Genomic DNA, 17,131 nt, shown 5'->3' on the forward strand with positions numbered 1-17,131 from the left:
TCTGTGACACACAGAAAAAACATGAACTCACAGCACTGTCATCCAATGTAGCTTTATATACCAGCATTATACCAGGGAAATTTGCAGCACGTGTCACAAAAGGGCCACATTGTGCTGGTGAGGTATGGATGACATTTTTCGAAACCACCCAGCAACTTGAAAAGTAGGATCAAATATGGAATGTGAGGGGAGGAGTATCCACTTGATTATTAAAGTAAGAACATTTTCGAAACGTTCCCAATAATTTTATATGGAAAAGACTTCTGGTAAAGAATACATGCATCACACTGTCAACAAGAATTTATTTTGTTATTGCAAATAAAAATAATGAAAATTCACAGTTAATTATTCGCACATATTTTACAGATGTTGGAATCATATTGCACATATCGACCCAATAACCCAAACTGTGTGTTCAAAAATGTCCTCACCCATTCTCTTTTCCAATATATACATATGTAATAATCATGCAATACTTATCCATCAAATAATGGCGGCTTACACCACAGTAAACAGGTACACTCACATTGACAACAGGGCAGCACAATGTTACTAGAGTTAGCTTTCAGGATCAGTTTTAAAATACATTCTTATTATACAATAAAAGAGTTCAGTGTAATAGACCGTGGGTTTGGATAAAACCAGGGTTGTTCTAATATTAAAATATCTCTAGTGCTCCTCCTTGTCTTTTCCTTTCCTTTCTTTTTCATCCTGAAGTGCAGAGCCAAGTTTTTTAATGAGAACAGATAGAACTTTATCCAATGGATCCATAACCCCTCGCTGAAGCCATTTTGGAATGGTAGTTCTTGCATGGTGGAAACCCAGCTTTTGCAGTATGTAATCTACACCGACTGGGTCAATTTTCCTTCCAGTCCAAGAAATTAGCCTAAAAGAAAAATATTTTGATTAAACAGGTGTAATCGATCAGGGACTGCATTAATATAATAATGCTCAAAGTAAACATATACTTCCAAATTAAATTGTAGCAGTGAACAGCACAGAACACACAAGGCTAATCATGAATATGTTTACATGTTCATCAACATGCCTCTGCTGTATGTTAGATTTGAAAATGGTGAAGAGTCAATTTCACCCTCACCAAAAATTGTGACAAGTTTGGCTCAGTAAATTCACATCCTGTCCAGTCGAAGAGGTATGATGAAATTGTTGGTGAATGTAAGAGAAAAATGAATAGACACTATCATAACACATGACGTGGCACCATATGAAAGTGGCAAAATGAACAAGATACTTACCTTCGGTAACACTCTTTTTAGTGGCTACTCTAACTGCAGATTGCTCACCGTGTAAATATTCCCTGGGCATCAGACTGGATCTGGAAAAACTTTAAAGCAGTACTCTTGTGTGCCAAAAGGTGACCTTGTGCAGTCTGTGCCGATGTCATTTCGTTCCAAAAGAGACCAGCAAAATCACATATAAGCACCACCCATGCACACCTCTTAATCTCCAAGCATAGAGATGCAGATTGTCAGGACCCGGAAGCAGCACCCTGCCTTGCTGCTGTAAAAAAAGATCTCCGGCGAAGCGGCAGCTGATGGGGAGGACAGAAGCTTATCCCCAGGAGTTCTGGATACCACACTCTTCTGGCCCAATTAGGTATTGCTTGGATGACTTTGCCTGGTCATTGCTGATCTTCTTCACAACTTGGAGCAAGAGAGGTAGTGGGAGGGAGGCATACAGGTGTCTCAGAGAGAGAGCTGCCTTGGAAATGCCAATGCGCGAAATCTCTGACCATACACGTTCTTGACGCTGGCGAAAAGATCGAGCCAGGGTTCTCCCCTTTTTTAGAAGACCAACTGCCCCTGTACCTGTGCAATTGACATTTATGATCTGCTGAGTCAGTCTGCCTGCCTGCCTTCGCCCGGGCGACCCAGCTGCCGCTGAGCCGCCCGCCCGCACCAGAGCAACAGAGTTTCCCGCTGCTGCCTCCCTGCGGCCCCGCCCCCGACAGCCCATTCGCCGACCCGCCACCGCCCCTCCTACCGGCTGCCCTCTTATGTCACCCCCGAGCTCGTGCAGCGTGCGCGCCGATTGTGCGCCGAAGGCGCGCCAACGGCAAGCCCGTCTGCGCCCGTCCGCGCCCAGCGCCAGTACCCCTGGCCCCCGCCGCCGATGCAAGACTACCCGACAGACACGCCGCCACTCTCAACGCACTCAGACCCTTCGCCTGCCAAGCCTGCCGATTCACCTGCTACCGGACCTGCACCACCCCGCCAAGTCGAGCACCAGCAGCAACCACCTGAAGTGCATCCTGCTCAACACCCGCTCCGTCCACAGGCACGCCGTGGAACTCTGGGACCTGCTCGACGCGACAGCACCGGACGTCGCCTTCCTCTCCGAAACCTGGATGAACGCCTCCTCAGCGCCCGACGTCGCCATAGCCATCCCGGACGGATACAAGATCAACCGGAAGGACCGCGTCAACCAGACGGGAGGAGGCATCGCCATCGTACACAAGAACACCATCCGCATCTCGACTAACTCCAACGAAACCTTCACCGCCCCGAACACCTGCACTTCCAGATACACACTGACCCCAAGACCACCCTCCGAGGCACCCTCATCTACCGACCACCGGGACCACGCACGCAATTCAGCGAAAACATCGCAGACTTCATCAGACCGCACGCCCTTCCCTCCGCCGCCTACATCCTCCTAGGGGACCTCAACTTCCACCTGGAGAACAACAACGACCGAAACACCACCGCCCTGCTGGACAACCTCGCCAACCTCGGACTCAAGCAACTGGTGAACACCCCCACCCACTACGCCGGCCACACGCTTGACCCCGTCTTCTCATCCAGCAAGCACATCTCCTTCAGCCACGCCACCGGACTCCACTGGACCAACCACAGCTGCGTCCACTTCAGCTTCAGAAGAACTACGACCCACCACCACCCGCAACAGGTTCCCCGCCGAAGCTGGAGCAAGATCACCGCCTAACAGCTCACCGCCTCCCTCAACCAGAACACTCCCACCAGCACAACGGACCCCAACGAAGCAGCCAGCAACCTCACCAAGTGGCTGACCGCCTGCGCCGATGACCTCGCACCACTAAAGAACCCTCCCAGCAGACCCGGCAGCAAGAAAACCTCCTGGTTAACCGACGAACTCAAGGAATCCAAGAAGAACTGCCGCACCCTCGAGAAAGCCTGGCGGCTCGACCAGACCACAGACAACAGGACCGCCCTCAAGCACGCCACCCGCAAACACCATCAGCTGATCCACGCAACCAAGAAGACGGCACTCAAAGAACGACTGGACAACAACGCCCACAACAGCAAGGAACTCTTCAGCATCGTCAAAGAGTTCTCCAACCCCAGCACCGGAAACAACGACATCACCCCCTCGCAAGACCTCTGCAACTCACTCGCCTCGTTCTTCCACCGCAAGATCGCCGACATACACAACAGCTTTGACGCACAGACCACGCACCCTACCACCGAACCATCGCCCGCCACCACCACCCTCTGCAACTGGACCCCGATCAGCACCGAAGACACCACCCACACGATGTACTCCATCCACTCCGGATCACCAACCGACCCATGCCCCCACCACGTCTTCAACAAAGCTGACGCCATCATCGCACCCCATCTCCGAGACCTCATCAACTCCTCCTTCCACACCGCCACCTTCCCGGAGAGCTGGAAGCACGCCGAGCTGACCGCCCTCCTGAAGAAACCAACGGCGGACCTCACCGACCTCAAGAACTACCGTCCCATCTCGCTCCTTCCTTTTCCGGCCAAAGTCATCAAGAAGACCGTCAACAGACAGCTTGCCGCCTTCCTCGAGACGAACGGATCCCTCGACCCCTCGCAGTCCGGGTTCCGGGCCAACCACAGCATCGAGACCGCCCTAATCGCAGCCACCGACGACATCAGAACCCTGATCGACAACGGGGAAACAGCGGCCCTCATCCTCCTGGACCTCTCTGCGGCGTTCGACACTGTCTGCCACCGCACCCTAGTGAAGCGCCTCAGCAACATCGGAATCCGAGAGAAAGCACTGGAGTGGATCATCTCGTTCCTCGCCGGAAGAACCCAGAGAGTCCGCCTCCCTCCGTTCAGATCCGAGGCCACCAAAGTCATCTGCGGCGTACCACAAGGATCCTCACTCATTCCAAACCCTCTTCAACGTCTACATGAGCCCTCTCGCAGCCATCGCACGCCAACACAACCTCAACATCATCTCCTACGCCGACGACACCCAGCTGATCCTCTCCCTCACCAACGACCCCACCACCGCCAGAGCCAACCTACACGAAGGGATGAAAGACGTCGCCGACTGGATGAGGAACAGCCGCCTTAAACTGAACTCAGACAAGACGTAAGTCCTCATCCTCCGCCTGGGACGACTCCTGGTGGCCCCCGGCCCTGGGCACCGCTCCCAAACCAACGGACCACACACGCAACCTGGGCTTCATCCTGGACTCCTCCCTGTCGATGACCAGACAAGTCAACGCCATCTCGTCTTCATGCTTCAACACCCTGCGCATGCTCTGCAAGATCTTCAGATGGATCCCCACTGAAACCAGGAAGACCGTCACCCAGGCACTCGTCACCAGCCGACTGGACTACAGGAACACCCTCTATGCAGGAACCACAGCCAAACTTCAAAAAAGACTCCAACGCATCCAGAACGCCTCCGCACGACTCATCCTGGACATCCCCCGACACAGCCACATCACCGGACACCTGAGAGACCTACACTGGCTCCCCGTCAGCAAGAGAATCACGTTCAGACTCCTCACCCACGCACACAAGGCTCTCCATGACCTGGGCCCCAAGTACCTCAACGACCGCCTGACCTTCTACACGCCCACCCGCCAGCTTCGATCGACCAGCCACGCCCTCGCCACCGTACCACGCATCCGCAGAGCCACTGCCGGAGGAAGATCCTTCTCCTACCTGGCAGCCAAGACTTGGAACTCCCTCCCCACCCTACTTACGGTGAACCCAAGACCATCTCTCCTTCAGGAAGCAGCTCAAGACCTGGCTGTTCGAGCAGTAACTTACCCCCCTCCCCCAGCGCCTTGAGACCCTCCCGGGTGGGTAGCGCGCTCTACAAATGCTGTGATTGATTGATTGAGTCTGCCCTGGTGTTTAGAGATCCTCCATGTGGTTTACGACCAGAGAAATTCCTTGGCAATCCAGCCACTTTCAGAGGCATAGAGCCTCTTGACACAGGACCTAAGAACCCACCCACCCACCTCACCCTGCTTGTTGCAGTATTACATGGCAGTTGTGTTGTCCATGAGCACCTGCACCAGCATTCCTCTTTTAGTGGGCAGGATAGCATTCAGAACCAGGAAAACCACAACAAACTTAAACAAACTGCTGTGGAGTTGAGTTCCTCCTGAAGAACAGAGGTCTCTGATCTCCACTACAACATGGCCCCCCAAACCCTGCAGCGGTGTATCCATGACACTGTCAGCTCCGGGTGGGTGTAAAGAACGCTGACCACAGACCCAATAGATGTGCAGAAAACACAAATTTATTGTTGACTCGTCGGCCAGAGCAGAGTCTGGCCCAGGACCTAATAAGGTGTCTGTTAAAGCCTTGTTAAATGGCAGGAGGAGCTCAAAAGAAGATTTCCGCAGCTGAAGAACTTCTGTCAAGACCTTAGTCTTCACCTCCAAGTTGGGGAGATGGAGGTCAAGAATTTCTGCAGCCCTTTGCAGTCTCCTCAGAAATCTGGATACAATCTGACAAGATACCCCTGATCATGTGCCCACCAGGATTTGAGATCTCACTGCAGAGCCCGCATGTGCTACCTGGTATGTTTTGCCAGCAGGATGCAGGAGGCCAACAATCTCATTAGTCTCTTATCATCCACACTGAGATCCAGGACTGAAGCTGAAACATAAAGATCCTAGGCTCAATATCCTGGACTCTCTGCTCCAGGGGGAAAGGCACGAAACCCTACCATATTCAGAATACCTCAGAAGAACGGAAGCACCTGAGGAGGAGTCGTTTGACTTTGGAACATTGAGAGTGAACCTCAACGACATTAGGTGGTTCACCGTCATCCGGAGGTGGTTCACGACTGCCTCGGGCAAGTGCGCGTTCAGCAGTCAGTCATCAAGGTGGGGGAAGACAGGGACCCCAGACTTCTGAAGATGTGCTGCGATCACCACCACGACTTTTGTGCACACCTGAGGGGTACTAGTGAGACCAAAAGGGAGCACGGCAAACTGAAAATGTTTCTGTCACACCACAAGCCACAACGCAGGTAGACTGGCAGAACGGGTATACGGAAATAAGTGTCCTGTAGGTCCAAAGCTAGCATCCATTTTCGAAGGTCCAGGGCAGACAAGACCTGGACTACTGTGAGCATTTGGAATTTTTACTTCCAGAGGAAGATGTTGGGAGGGCACAGGTCTAAAATTAGCCAAAGGACTCTGTCTATTTTGGGCACCAGAAAGTAGCGGGTGTAAAAACCACGTCTTGCTTCTAGAGCAGGTACTCTAATTTTTTTGTTTAAATATCTTTATTGGTACTTTCTGATGTTATCATAACTGGCATCACATTTTATACAGCATTTTCAGATGTCCACCGCAAAAATATAAAATACATGCTACTAACAAATGGATATATGACAACAATATGAAAGTGATATTAACACATTATTCCAGCTGACAGATACATACATTGTGTGGGATACGTATGGAGAGGTCCCAGTGTGCCATTGCTCGCATGTGCTGCTACATCATGGTCTATGAATCTTAAACAAGGTCATACACATCATAATCAGGACAGATCTTGTCCGTGCCAGCACCACAATACCTGATATATATGTGCAATCCTAACACAGAAAAATAACCTGCCGTTCGGATTTAAACAACAGTATAAATAGAATAATATAAATTGGCAATGTGTGATAGGAGGTCACTTGTGGATACCAATAAAACCTCTTTTTTAAACATATAATCAAAACTAAAATTTTACAATACTACAAACTGCCATCCAAGGGATTTAAATCGGGTCGCTGTTTCATATCTGTGCATGATGATATATTGTCTGCACACCATTACCTTATGGCTCGCCTAGTCAGGGGTTATATAAAGGCGTGTACCTACATATAGCTATAAAAACAGCAGCGGCCACCGTCCCTCTCGGAAGTGTGTAGGGTCCTGGTAATCGCTAGTAATGTACCGGGGATCGTATGGATGTGTAAATGTCTGTGTATCAGAGTGCAACAGCTTCGAGTGATCATGCGGCTAGATACTACTGTGTCTGTTGTAGCTCAGCGGACTGCGCATCCTCATCGTCCATTGCGGCATCACCTTGAAGGGCAGTCAGTACTAGAGCAGGTACTCTCATGATACCCCATTTAGTCAAAAAGGGCTTGCGCTTCCTGCTGTAAAATGGAAAGTCAGTCACTGGAGGAAGTTGTGGTGGTGAAGAAAGGAAAAAGATGGCATAGCCCTTGTGAACAATTTGCAGAACCCACCTGTCAGATGTTATGGCCTGCTAACCCAGCAAGAATCATTGGATCCCGCTTCCCACTAGGTGGCTGTGCTCCACTAATCATATGCTAAAAGGGTTTTGTATTTGGGGATGCATGGGAGGGGGTGGTATTGGACTGTATGACCCATTGACCTTGGCTGTGAAGACTGTGAGCACTGCGGCCACGAAACTGCTGAGCACCAAGTAGGGGTTGGATTGGCTGGCCGTATGGGATACCTCTGCCAAAGCCGAAAAGGAGTGTGCCGTAGCCCTGTGCTTCTTGAACAACTCGAGGGCGGAATCTGCCTTGTTCCCAAACAGGCGAGTTCTATTGAACAATCTGTTAATTAGGGATGACCGAACATCGCCTCAAAAACTGGTGGACTGGAGCCAGACATAGCAGTGAATAACACTGGTGCGGATGGCTCGCGTAATGCAATTGATAGTGACCAAGCCTCAATGAATTGTGAACTTGCAGCATCACGGCCATCCTGAATGGCTTGGTAAAGGACAGATCGGAGATCTTCAGGGATATCTGGGAGGACTTTAACTACTGAGTCCCAAGGGTGAGGTAACAGCACCCCAGCAAATAGCTGGAATTCACGGATCTCAGCACCAAACTGGCAGATGAAGATCCTCGTTTGTCAAAGGTTTTGACACATTTTGACTCTGTCTGAAGGAGTAGGTGGGAATGTGCTAGGATTGGTCTTACTTGCGGACACCAAACCATCACACATTCAGGGGAGGGGCGCTGAGATAAAAAAAAAGAAGTGGGAACTCTTGGGCAGAGTGATGGCGATGCCCAATTTGGTGCTGACTGGTAGGCCAGAGCAAGGTTTGGCTCATGCCCCCAATAAGGTATCTATTAAGGCATTTTTAAATGGCAGGAGGGACTCAGAAGATGTTTCCCCAGCGGAAGGACTTCTGTCAAGACCTCCAAGGTGGGGAGCTGGAGGTCAAGAACTTCCGCAGCCCTACGCATTACCATAGCATAGGAAGCGGACTCCTCAGTGGCTGGTCCAGGGGGAGAGAGAAAGACCTGTTTAAGGGGAGGTATCAAGATGCCTTTAAGGTGCCTTTTCAAGGGCAATGCATAGTTGGGGTCAAAGTACCGCCAATTCAAAGAGGTCTATAAGGCCTCCTTGAAAGCAGATCTCGAAGCAGCATCGCAATGCCACATGCATGCATTCAGGCTGGTCCCTTAAAGAACTTGCGGGAAGCCATCTTTCTTAAATGTAAGATTGATCTACTACCTATTGAAAAAATCGAGAAGGCACTACTATGTCTACAGTAAAAGTTCTATGAAGGGGTTAACAAAACTGGTTCTCTATTAGCAAGGAGACTGAGGAGCCAGAAAATCTCCAGGAAATAGGGGCACTACTTTTGACAGAAACAAGGACGAAGTGAGGGCCTTCCAGGATTTCTATCCCTCTTTGTATAGGGAGGATCATATCTCCCATGAAGAGGCAGCTGTTTTTAGTCAGGTAGCACACCTTTCCAGACTCTCTAGAGCTAATAGTGAGGAAATGGAAGAACTAATTGCCAAGCTAGAAGTCTTTAAAGCAATTTTGGACTTAGACCCATACAAATCCCCCGGGCAAGATATCCTCACAAATCTATTTTATAAACACTTTTAATCCACACTAGTTCTCCATCTGGTCTCCCAATTTAACTCATTCTTGTCCTCGCACACTGTATATCCCTTTAAGGCTTCAGTGAACATCACCGTAATACACAAACTGGGTAAACCCACCAATATGTGTGGAGCCTACTGGCCTATCGCTGAACTATGATGGAATCCTTTTCACAAAAGTCTTGCGAAACAGACTCAGCTACACTTGCCACATCATATAGACCCAGATCAGTTGGAATTCACAGAGACAAGCAGCGGAAAATATTAGAAGAGTGTTACATCTAATAGCAAAGGCCAACCACAGAAATTCTGATGGCGATCCTGTTGCTAGACATCGGAAAGGATTTTGACAGGGTCAACTGGAAATGTTTTACTCAAATCCTAGAAACAATCGGCCTTGGACCCCAGATGTTGTCATGGGTGAAAGCTGGCTTTCAATTCCCAACAGCACAAGTTGTAGTTAATGGGGAACATTCAGACAAAATCAACCTGTCTAGGGGGACAAATCAGAGCTGCCTGCAGCATATAGACATAAAGGGCATGTCCTTTGGGGGAGATCACATATAATACATCTGTTTGCAGGTGATATTCTCCTCACACTAACAGACCTGTTACGCTCAACCCCCAAAATAATGTAGCTACTGGAAACCTATGAGAGGGTGTCAGGATATAAGGTGAACCGTGACAAGTTGGAGATGCTCAGTGTAGGATTACCCCAATATAAAAAATAATATCGGACCATGATCTCATTAAGTCGGGCCCCTAATAACAGTCTTAAATATATGGAAGTCTTCTTACACCACAGCACCGTCTGCAACATGAAGCAAACTGCTCAACACCATCAAAAAAGATCTTCATAAATGGAGGAATCTGTATATAGATATCTTGGTTTGGTACAGTAGCAGTAGGTTGTTTTTTAATGATTGATTGGTTGAGCCTGGTCCAGACTCGGACGTTTGTGTGGAGTGTATAACACCGCAGAAGTGGCTGGTCTGCTCATGCCCCCAACAGGCCCTGAAATGTTTGTGGTCTTTCACGTGAGGGTTCTTGTTGCCCTCATGCCACTTCCCTGTCACTTGGAAACCAATGACAGGTAGTGGCGGGCTTGGGAAGGCGGCACCAGTGCGGCTTGCGGCTACCTACCTCTAGCTGGATGGAGGAGAAGAGAAGACTAGGACAAGCTGTGAGTTGAGTTAGTGAGGGGATCTCACCTCTGTGGCCCTTTCTGCTCTCCTGTCTTCCCCTTTCTAGGCTCATCATCTTGTGTAGTGCTGGTTGTCCATCCACTGACTCAACAGTCCGTTTGCGTTTGACATTGGCCACTTAGCTTCTCTGCATTCATGCTGGAGCACCTGTGAGTGGTTAGAGGACAAACTCCTGGTGCTATTTTTGCTGTGCTTGAGCGGCAAGGATGGTTTTCTATTGTAGCGCACCTTTTGATGCTATGGTGTGCCCTGAATTATAAATTGAGAATTGGCTTGGTTAGGCTGAAGCTGGCTCCTAGGATTATAGAAAGATATAGAAGCTGTGCACTAAGCATCAGAGACCTGGCAGACCAACAAGTTTCAATGTGTCATCTTTGGTAAATCAAGGAGTAAAGCAAGACGCAGAGGTTTTATTAAATCCAACTTTTAAATTTAGATGTCTACCCATTTGACGTTGGAAATTGTATGTGAGAACTAACATTTACATAAAAAAGCCCATAGTGGATTATTGTTAATAGTATTGATGACCTGCAGTAAAGTAAGGACTATTGTGGTTCATTGTGGTAGGTCCTTTTTCCCTCCACCCTGACCCCACGTTTGCATCGTATTTCATTTGGATTATAATCCAATGTGGAGGTGGGTGGGAGTTTGTGCCAAACGTAAGGCCTGACTAGTTTGCTGTACCTCTCTAATTGCTCGAATAGCCCATGAGCCTCACAGCCTGACCTTGTCTGACCACTGGAAGGCAGCAGAAGGTGTCTATATGAAGCTGGTGGTCAACTTAGGTTTGTGGTAGAAGAAGCAATCACAGTGGACGTGGAGGCCAGGTGTTATCTGACTGGACTAAACCACTGAGAGGAAGATTGGGAACAAGTTGATTATTCCCTCTGTTTTGCCACTGTGTGACATACTGCACTGTGCTTCCAACATTTAACTAGTTAAACACAGTCACATGTTAATTAGATCATTGCCACTTGGATTTGGAATGGGTAAAAAAGGCACCTCAAACAAGTTCTCAACTTAAAGGATCATAGTTGAATACAGTAAATAAGCCTCAGCCTATGTCATCTGGAAGTATCAATAATAATGGTATGGAGTCTGGCAGTATTATAACATGAAATTTAAAGATGAGCTCACATGATGAACAGACTACCAAGAGTCCACTGAGGATACTACGTTCAAGGGTTGTGAGTAAAAAATATCTTAAAAAAGGATTTCAAAACTTGATAAGTCAAAGAACAAAGTCTGAAAAAGGTGCAAAGTTAACATTTAAAGACTATATGAAAATGATAGTGGACAAATTCCTTGCTGGTAAACCTCCGACCTCTGGCAATTTTAATAAAGATGAAAAACAAGTCGACCTAATTGATTTAACAACTCCTTTTAGAATCCTCATAAGTGAGCCAAGCGACCCAAGAGGCACAAAATAATAGTTTAATGCAGGAAGCCACAAAGGCTGCTCCAACGAGCCTAATATCTGCTTTGTCCAAGTCACATTTTTAAAGGAAGAAACTTTGAGTGTTTGCCCACATAAAATTAACGCAGGAGCTGTAAGTTGGGACACTACTTGTAAAAAGAACTTTGAAAGCAGAATTGTAGCACAGGTTCATGCCGCATCGGACAAGCAAGCTGAAGATTTGATTGATGAGGGCCATGAAGAACCTGTCACTATCAGGTGCTTCTTAATAGAGGTAGATCGGGTTGCCTATGAGGCTGTGGTGCCACATTAACCCCTTCGCTGCTCATGACGAGCTCAGCTCGTCATGAGGCACGGTTGAGCTGTGCTTATGACGAGCTGAGCTCGTCATGAATAAAGGCAACTCTGTGATTCCAGCACTGGGGGGGAAAACCCCTAGCAGCCAAGGTGTTAATCTGTCCCGTGAAGGGTAATATTGTAAATGATAAATTAATTCTAGACGTAGTTTAAAGCGATAGTTGCATCAGGGATCGGATCTACATGCCTTTTTGCTCCATGCTATCAGATAAAAATTTTGTCTGGGCTATTTAACAGTCATCAAGTCCATTGCTATCTTAAATGATAAAAACAAACTGAAGCAGATGGGGCTACTCCATCTATTCAAAGAAGACTTTCTCCACCCATTATGATCAATTTGATCTCGACCCAGGACATGAGTTCCAAAGAAAATAGCATTTCTATTATTAGGCAAAATGTTATGCCTAATACAAAAGATCTTACCCTCCCTATTCAAAAATTTCCTCATTACTCAGTAGAGTTAAATAGTTATCAGGCCTGGCTTGATCCAATGAATAAGATTCTTGATTCAATTGACCATATTCTAGCTATATTAAAGGATGTGGAAAATAATGCAGACATCAATATTCAAATGTTACACATCTTAGCGGAACAAAAAGAAGGGGTTGGAAAAGATGCCAAATGTAAACCATTTAGGGAAGGGACCCAACATTATTTTTAAGGATCAACGGTTGCAAGACTTCCCTTTTAGTAATAAAGCCACCTAAACTGAGGTGGCATGTCTTGCATTGAAGTGCACGAAGGAGGCTGAAAATTCTCAACTGGGAACAGTTTTAACTAACCAGAATTATTCCCACAAAGAGACTCAGTTTGAAGGTTTTTAAAAAATAATGCCTGCAGTTGCAGGGAGAGAGAACAAAACTGCTGATGCTCTGACTAGTAACGTTTTGAACTCCGTAACAGTCATTAGCGGAGCTACTGTATTTAGAATGGTAACATTACCCTCAACTACCGACTTACAATCTAGTTCTTTACATATTGAAAAAGATTCACCAATGAGCCAGAAAGTGTTTCCTATCTTTAAAAAAAATGTACAATCGAGGCTAAGGTTGGATCACCTCTTTGCAAATACTATAAGTATTCAGGTATCCAATAGTGACAGTTTACATTCATGAAGAGTGGACTACGGCACATTGCAAAACATGAGTCTAAGGCTGCTGAACCCTAGGTAAAGAATTGCTTTTGAATGGCTGTTGAACACAGAGTGAGGCTCAAGCCCCACAAAATGATACATTTGAGTTGGTTTGCACTCAGATAAACCCAACTCCTAGTTTTTCAGAGTGCAATACTACTGCTACTCAAGCAATTCAGGTGAAAAATATAGGTGTGGCTCCTAAAAGCATCCTCTTATTAGAGGACAAGGATCTGAATGGGGATGCAGATTACGAAGTTTTAATGAATTATGACTATAATTATATATATTCTATCAGTTTGGACCATAATAAAACAGATGAAAGTGTCTTGAGGTGTATGGATTTTGTTGTTGATTACTTTGCCCCTCACTTAAATAGATATAAAATACTGGCAATACTTGAAAATATACCAAAGTTATCAAAAATTACTTTGAGGGATATCTCCTTGGTAGTTTCCAAAGGATAGGAACAAATCTTTGGATTGGCCTAATATTCTTGTGCACTTTAGATCTGGACTCATTGCAGACGTATTATTAAACAATGGGGATAATCTCAGGCGCACTGGTATTATGTTTATAAACTCATGTCTATGCCAACTAAGGTGAATCCGCGCCACAAGGTTGCTCCAATCTCTGCTACATCAGGGGAAAGGTCATAAGTCCCGCTAGTATACTGGCCCAGAAAGATGTTAGACATAAAGGGGCAGTATTGGAGCATATTGCATTAAAATGGTCAGATGAAAGGTTGCAAAATATTTAGAAACCCCTACGATCCATTCGATAATAAAGTTCAAGACTAGAATTGGATTGCTTCTATGATTCAACCAAAAAATAAGGATTGTTAAACCCCAGTATAGGAGATCCTGACATCAACATTCTTTACATCCTCTCCTGGAACGCAGCTGGCTTTAAGAGAAATCTTAAATATCTAAGCAAACCACCAAATGGAATTATTAACCTAGTGGCTGTTAAGTATATAACTAAGTGTATCAAATTTTAAAGAAATGTTCAGATTTGTTTAACCATTGCTTTTTTTGGTCTGTGCTGTATGGACTTCCCTTGATATGTGATAATGTGATGACGTGCCAGTGGGGGAGGTGATGGCGAATCCTGCGGCCCACTGGCGTGTGGTGGGCCCGAAACTGTGGACTGAAACAGCAGACTAGGAAGGCCTTGAGGCAGTGGTGGTAGGGGTGTCGGTGGACTGATCTGCCCGCTAGCCCTGGGACCCAGCTTGCGGTCATACAAATTGCTCTGCTTATGGAGGATGCGGGGTCAAGATCACAATGCATGGTGAATCCCGCTGCATCTTTGCCCTCTGCAAGTGCTTGGGAGAGCACCTTCCAAGCCTCCGCTTGACACTGTGGCAGCTCCTGCGCCACCATGTCCCACACAGAGTTGGAATAAAGGGCCAAAAGGCCCTTGGAGAAGCAGAGCCCGGGACCACTAGACACTCTGGCGGAAGGTGCTGTGCGATGAAACTGGGGTTGACTCATATGCACAGGCACCCGTGTGTTATGTTTAAAGTGCGGTTTTAAGGGTAGTAGCGGCTCGGTAGAGGAGGTCGCTTCTGAAGCACTGCAGTGAGGAGATTTGCCCTAATAGGCACTGTAGGGACTTTGAGGGTAGGAGCATCCCCTACACCAATCACAGAGTGAACCCACCACCTCCGTAGCTACAGAGGAGGGGTACAGTGTATAAGGGTGTGGCGATAAGTCCAGCGTGCTGTCATTTATATGGTCAATCTAGTTCCGATCATCCTCACAGCGAGCTGCGAGAAGGTCTTCAGACCCCTCCCTTGGTCAGGAACAGGAATTGGAGGCAGGACAAGGCAGGATCTATTTAATCCGGCCCTTGAGGCAACAACGCCGTGGCCGGCGCCGAGGCAGTGATGCAACGGCGTCGTCAACGCCGATGCCGGATCCGAAGGTGGCGCTGAGGCCGGAGCCGATGCCCGATTCATTATGCTTTAAAGATGTGGATGTTCTTGCTTAATACAAAGTACATTAATAAGCATAAACCCTGTACTGCACACATCTTAATCAGAGTAGCAGATGTGTAGCCAGTCTGAAATGATATTAACAATCACTGCATTTTGTAAATGCCTGCCTAGCGCAACCAACTGACTGATCAACAACTTACTGTGCATTAACAAGTGTGTCTTCCCTGACCCAATTATGTAAACAGTTTACTGGACTTACATCTTTGAGAAACCGCCCTGACTTTCCTAAGTTCTTTTTCTGTATGACTGCGCAGTCGAGTTTACAACTAAAGCATGCCATCCCTTGCTGCCTTCCGTGCCAGATCCTCTGCATGCAGACAGCCAAGCAAATTAGGTGCATATTCTTGTTTCTGGCTGGGCATGAAGCAGCCAGCCTCCTACAACTGTGCAGATTAAGTGTGTGAATGCAGGAATTGAGAATGTAGCTTCATTTTTAACTACAGAGTTTGGCAAAGTTTCCTACAATTTACAATATATATTTGTGACACCATTTAACTATCATTTTGAATCACTGCATCTATCTTAATAATTCAGCAAATGTTCTAGTTACCGTAACGTAGGTTCAAGATGCCAAGTGTTACACATGAATTCTCTCCAGTCGACAGAAGTGTAGTTAATGCTTTCTTCCTTGTCCTTTTCATTAGTGCTTTGATCAAGAACAATAACTGGACTTCTCTGTCCCGGTCGAGTGACAAAGACACGTGGAGGGAAGATAGCTATGAAAAAAAGAAACAGCAATGGTAAACATCATTTCACTACAGTAAAGAAAAATAATCTATTACCAAAACGTAAACGTAAAACGTAAACGTGGTTACTTATATAGCGCGCGTATCACCCCAAAGGGGTCTCGCGGCGCTTGCTTTGGGAACCCGTCCTGGTATTCCCCTGTGAGATAACCCCGGCAGGGTATCCACAAGGTGAAAGCCAGGCATCCCGCCGCGAGGGGCCGTAGTGGAGATTAAGCAAGCTATTGCCCAGAGTCGCAGAGTGTGAACCCGTGAGTCGAGTAGGCACCGGAGCGAGAATTATCGAGTCTGTGGAATTTTTGAGCCCAAGACCCGCCAAGGCGGGGAATTGAACCCTGGTCCAGGACCGATCTCAGCTTCCAGGTCTGCCGCCTCTAACCCCTGAGCCAAGTACCACATACAAAGCAACTAACTGAGGCAGACAACAGTTTTTAGGAATCACATTGGGAGTCAGTTGATGTTGCGCTGTTGTGAGGGGTTGGCCAGTAATAGGGGTGTTGACTGCCTGTGGAGGGGGGGAGGGGGGGGGGGGGGGGTTGAGGAGCACAGTGCCTCACCACAGACCAGGCTCTGCCCTTAATCCCGCGTGCTACGGGATTGGTCAAAGGCTGAAAGCCTACCATATAACATCTCTCTTGACATGTTCTCTGACATAATTGATAACATGAGTGTTTGAAACAACATAATTTATGACATTACAATGCATGGCGGTGTTTTTTACAGCAAATATATTACAAAGCGTAGCTACTGTTAGGTAAGAGATTCCATAGGAAAGGAATTTTTAACTCCGCTTGACAAATTTGCAACAAAAACAAAAACTAAAAACTTTTACATTGATCTCTCATGTGGAATAGAATGGGAAACTTTGGTCTATGATACAGAAAAGGTGGTTCAAATGAATTACAACAAATTTGGTAAAAAGTGGAAACTTTACAAAAAAAAAGTGTGGTTTTTGTGATTTAATGTAAATCCATTCAGCCATTTTCAAGAAATTATCTTTTAAATAAGAGCTCGGTGGGCATGAAGGGGTAATGCTAGTGAAAATGTAGAGATATCTGCACTGTTGGTGTCCAGATAGGCTCTGATTGGCAAGCAACGCAATGGAGAATATGTTGTAGCAGTCATCACAGGGCTTGAGGACTTGGACCTCCAGTCTTGAGCAAAAAA

General features: G+C 46.9%; 1 protein-coding gene across 15 annotated transcripts in view; it reads right to left on the reverse strand.

Annotated features, from left to right (window-relative positions):
- Positions 1–285: 285 nt before the first annotated feature.
- Positions 286–17,131, reverse strand: part of BLTP1 (bridge-like lipid transfer protein family member 1) — a 1,831,302-nt gene continuing 1,814,456 nt past the window's right edge. For all 15 annotated transcript variants that reach the window (XM_086962202.1, XM_086962209.1, XM_086962198.1 and 12 more), the window contains 2 exons: positions 15,769–15,934; positions 286–886 (listed from right to left, as the gene is read on the reverse strand). In XM_086962202.1, the coding sequence (XP_086818328.1) occupies positions 670–886; positions 15,769–15,934 (383 nt within the window). In that variant the 3' untranslated portion in view covers positions 286–669. The remainder of the gene's footprint in view (positions 887–15,768; positions 15,935–17,131) is intronic.

Source organism: Lissotriton vulgaris, chromosome 3_1, assembly GCF_964263255.1.
Source record: "Lissotriton vulgaris chromosome 3_1, aLisVul1.2, whole genome shotgun sequence".
NCBI classification, from domain to species: Eukaryota; Metazoa; Chordata; class Amphibia; order Caudata; family Salamandridae; genus Lissotriton; species Lissotriton vulgaris.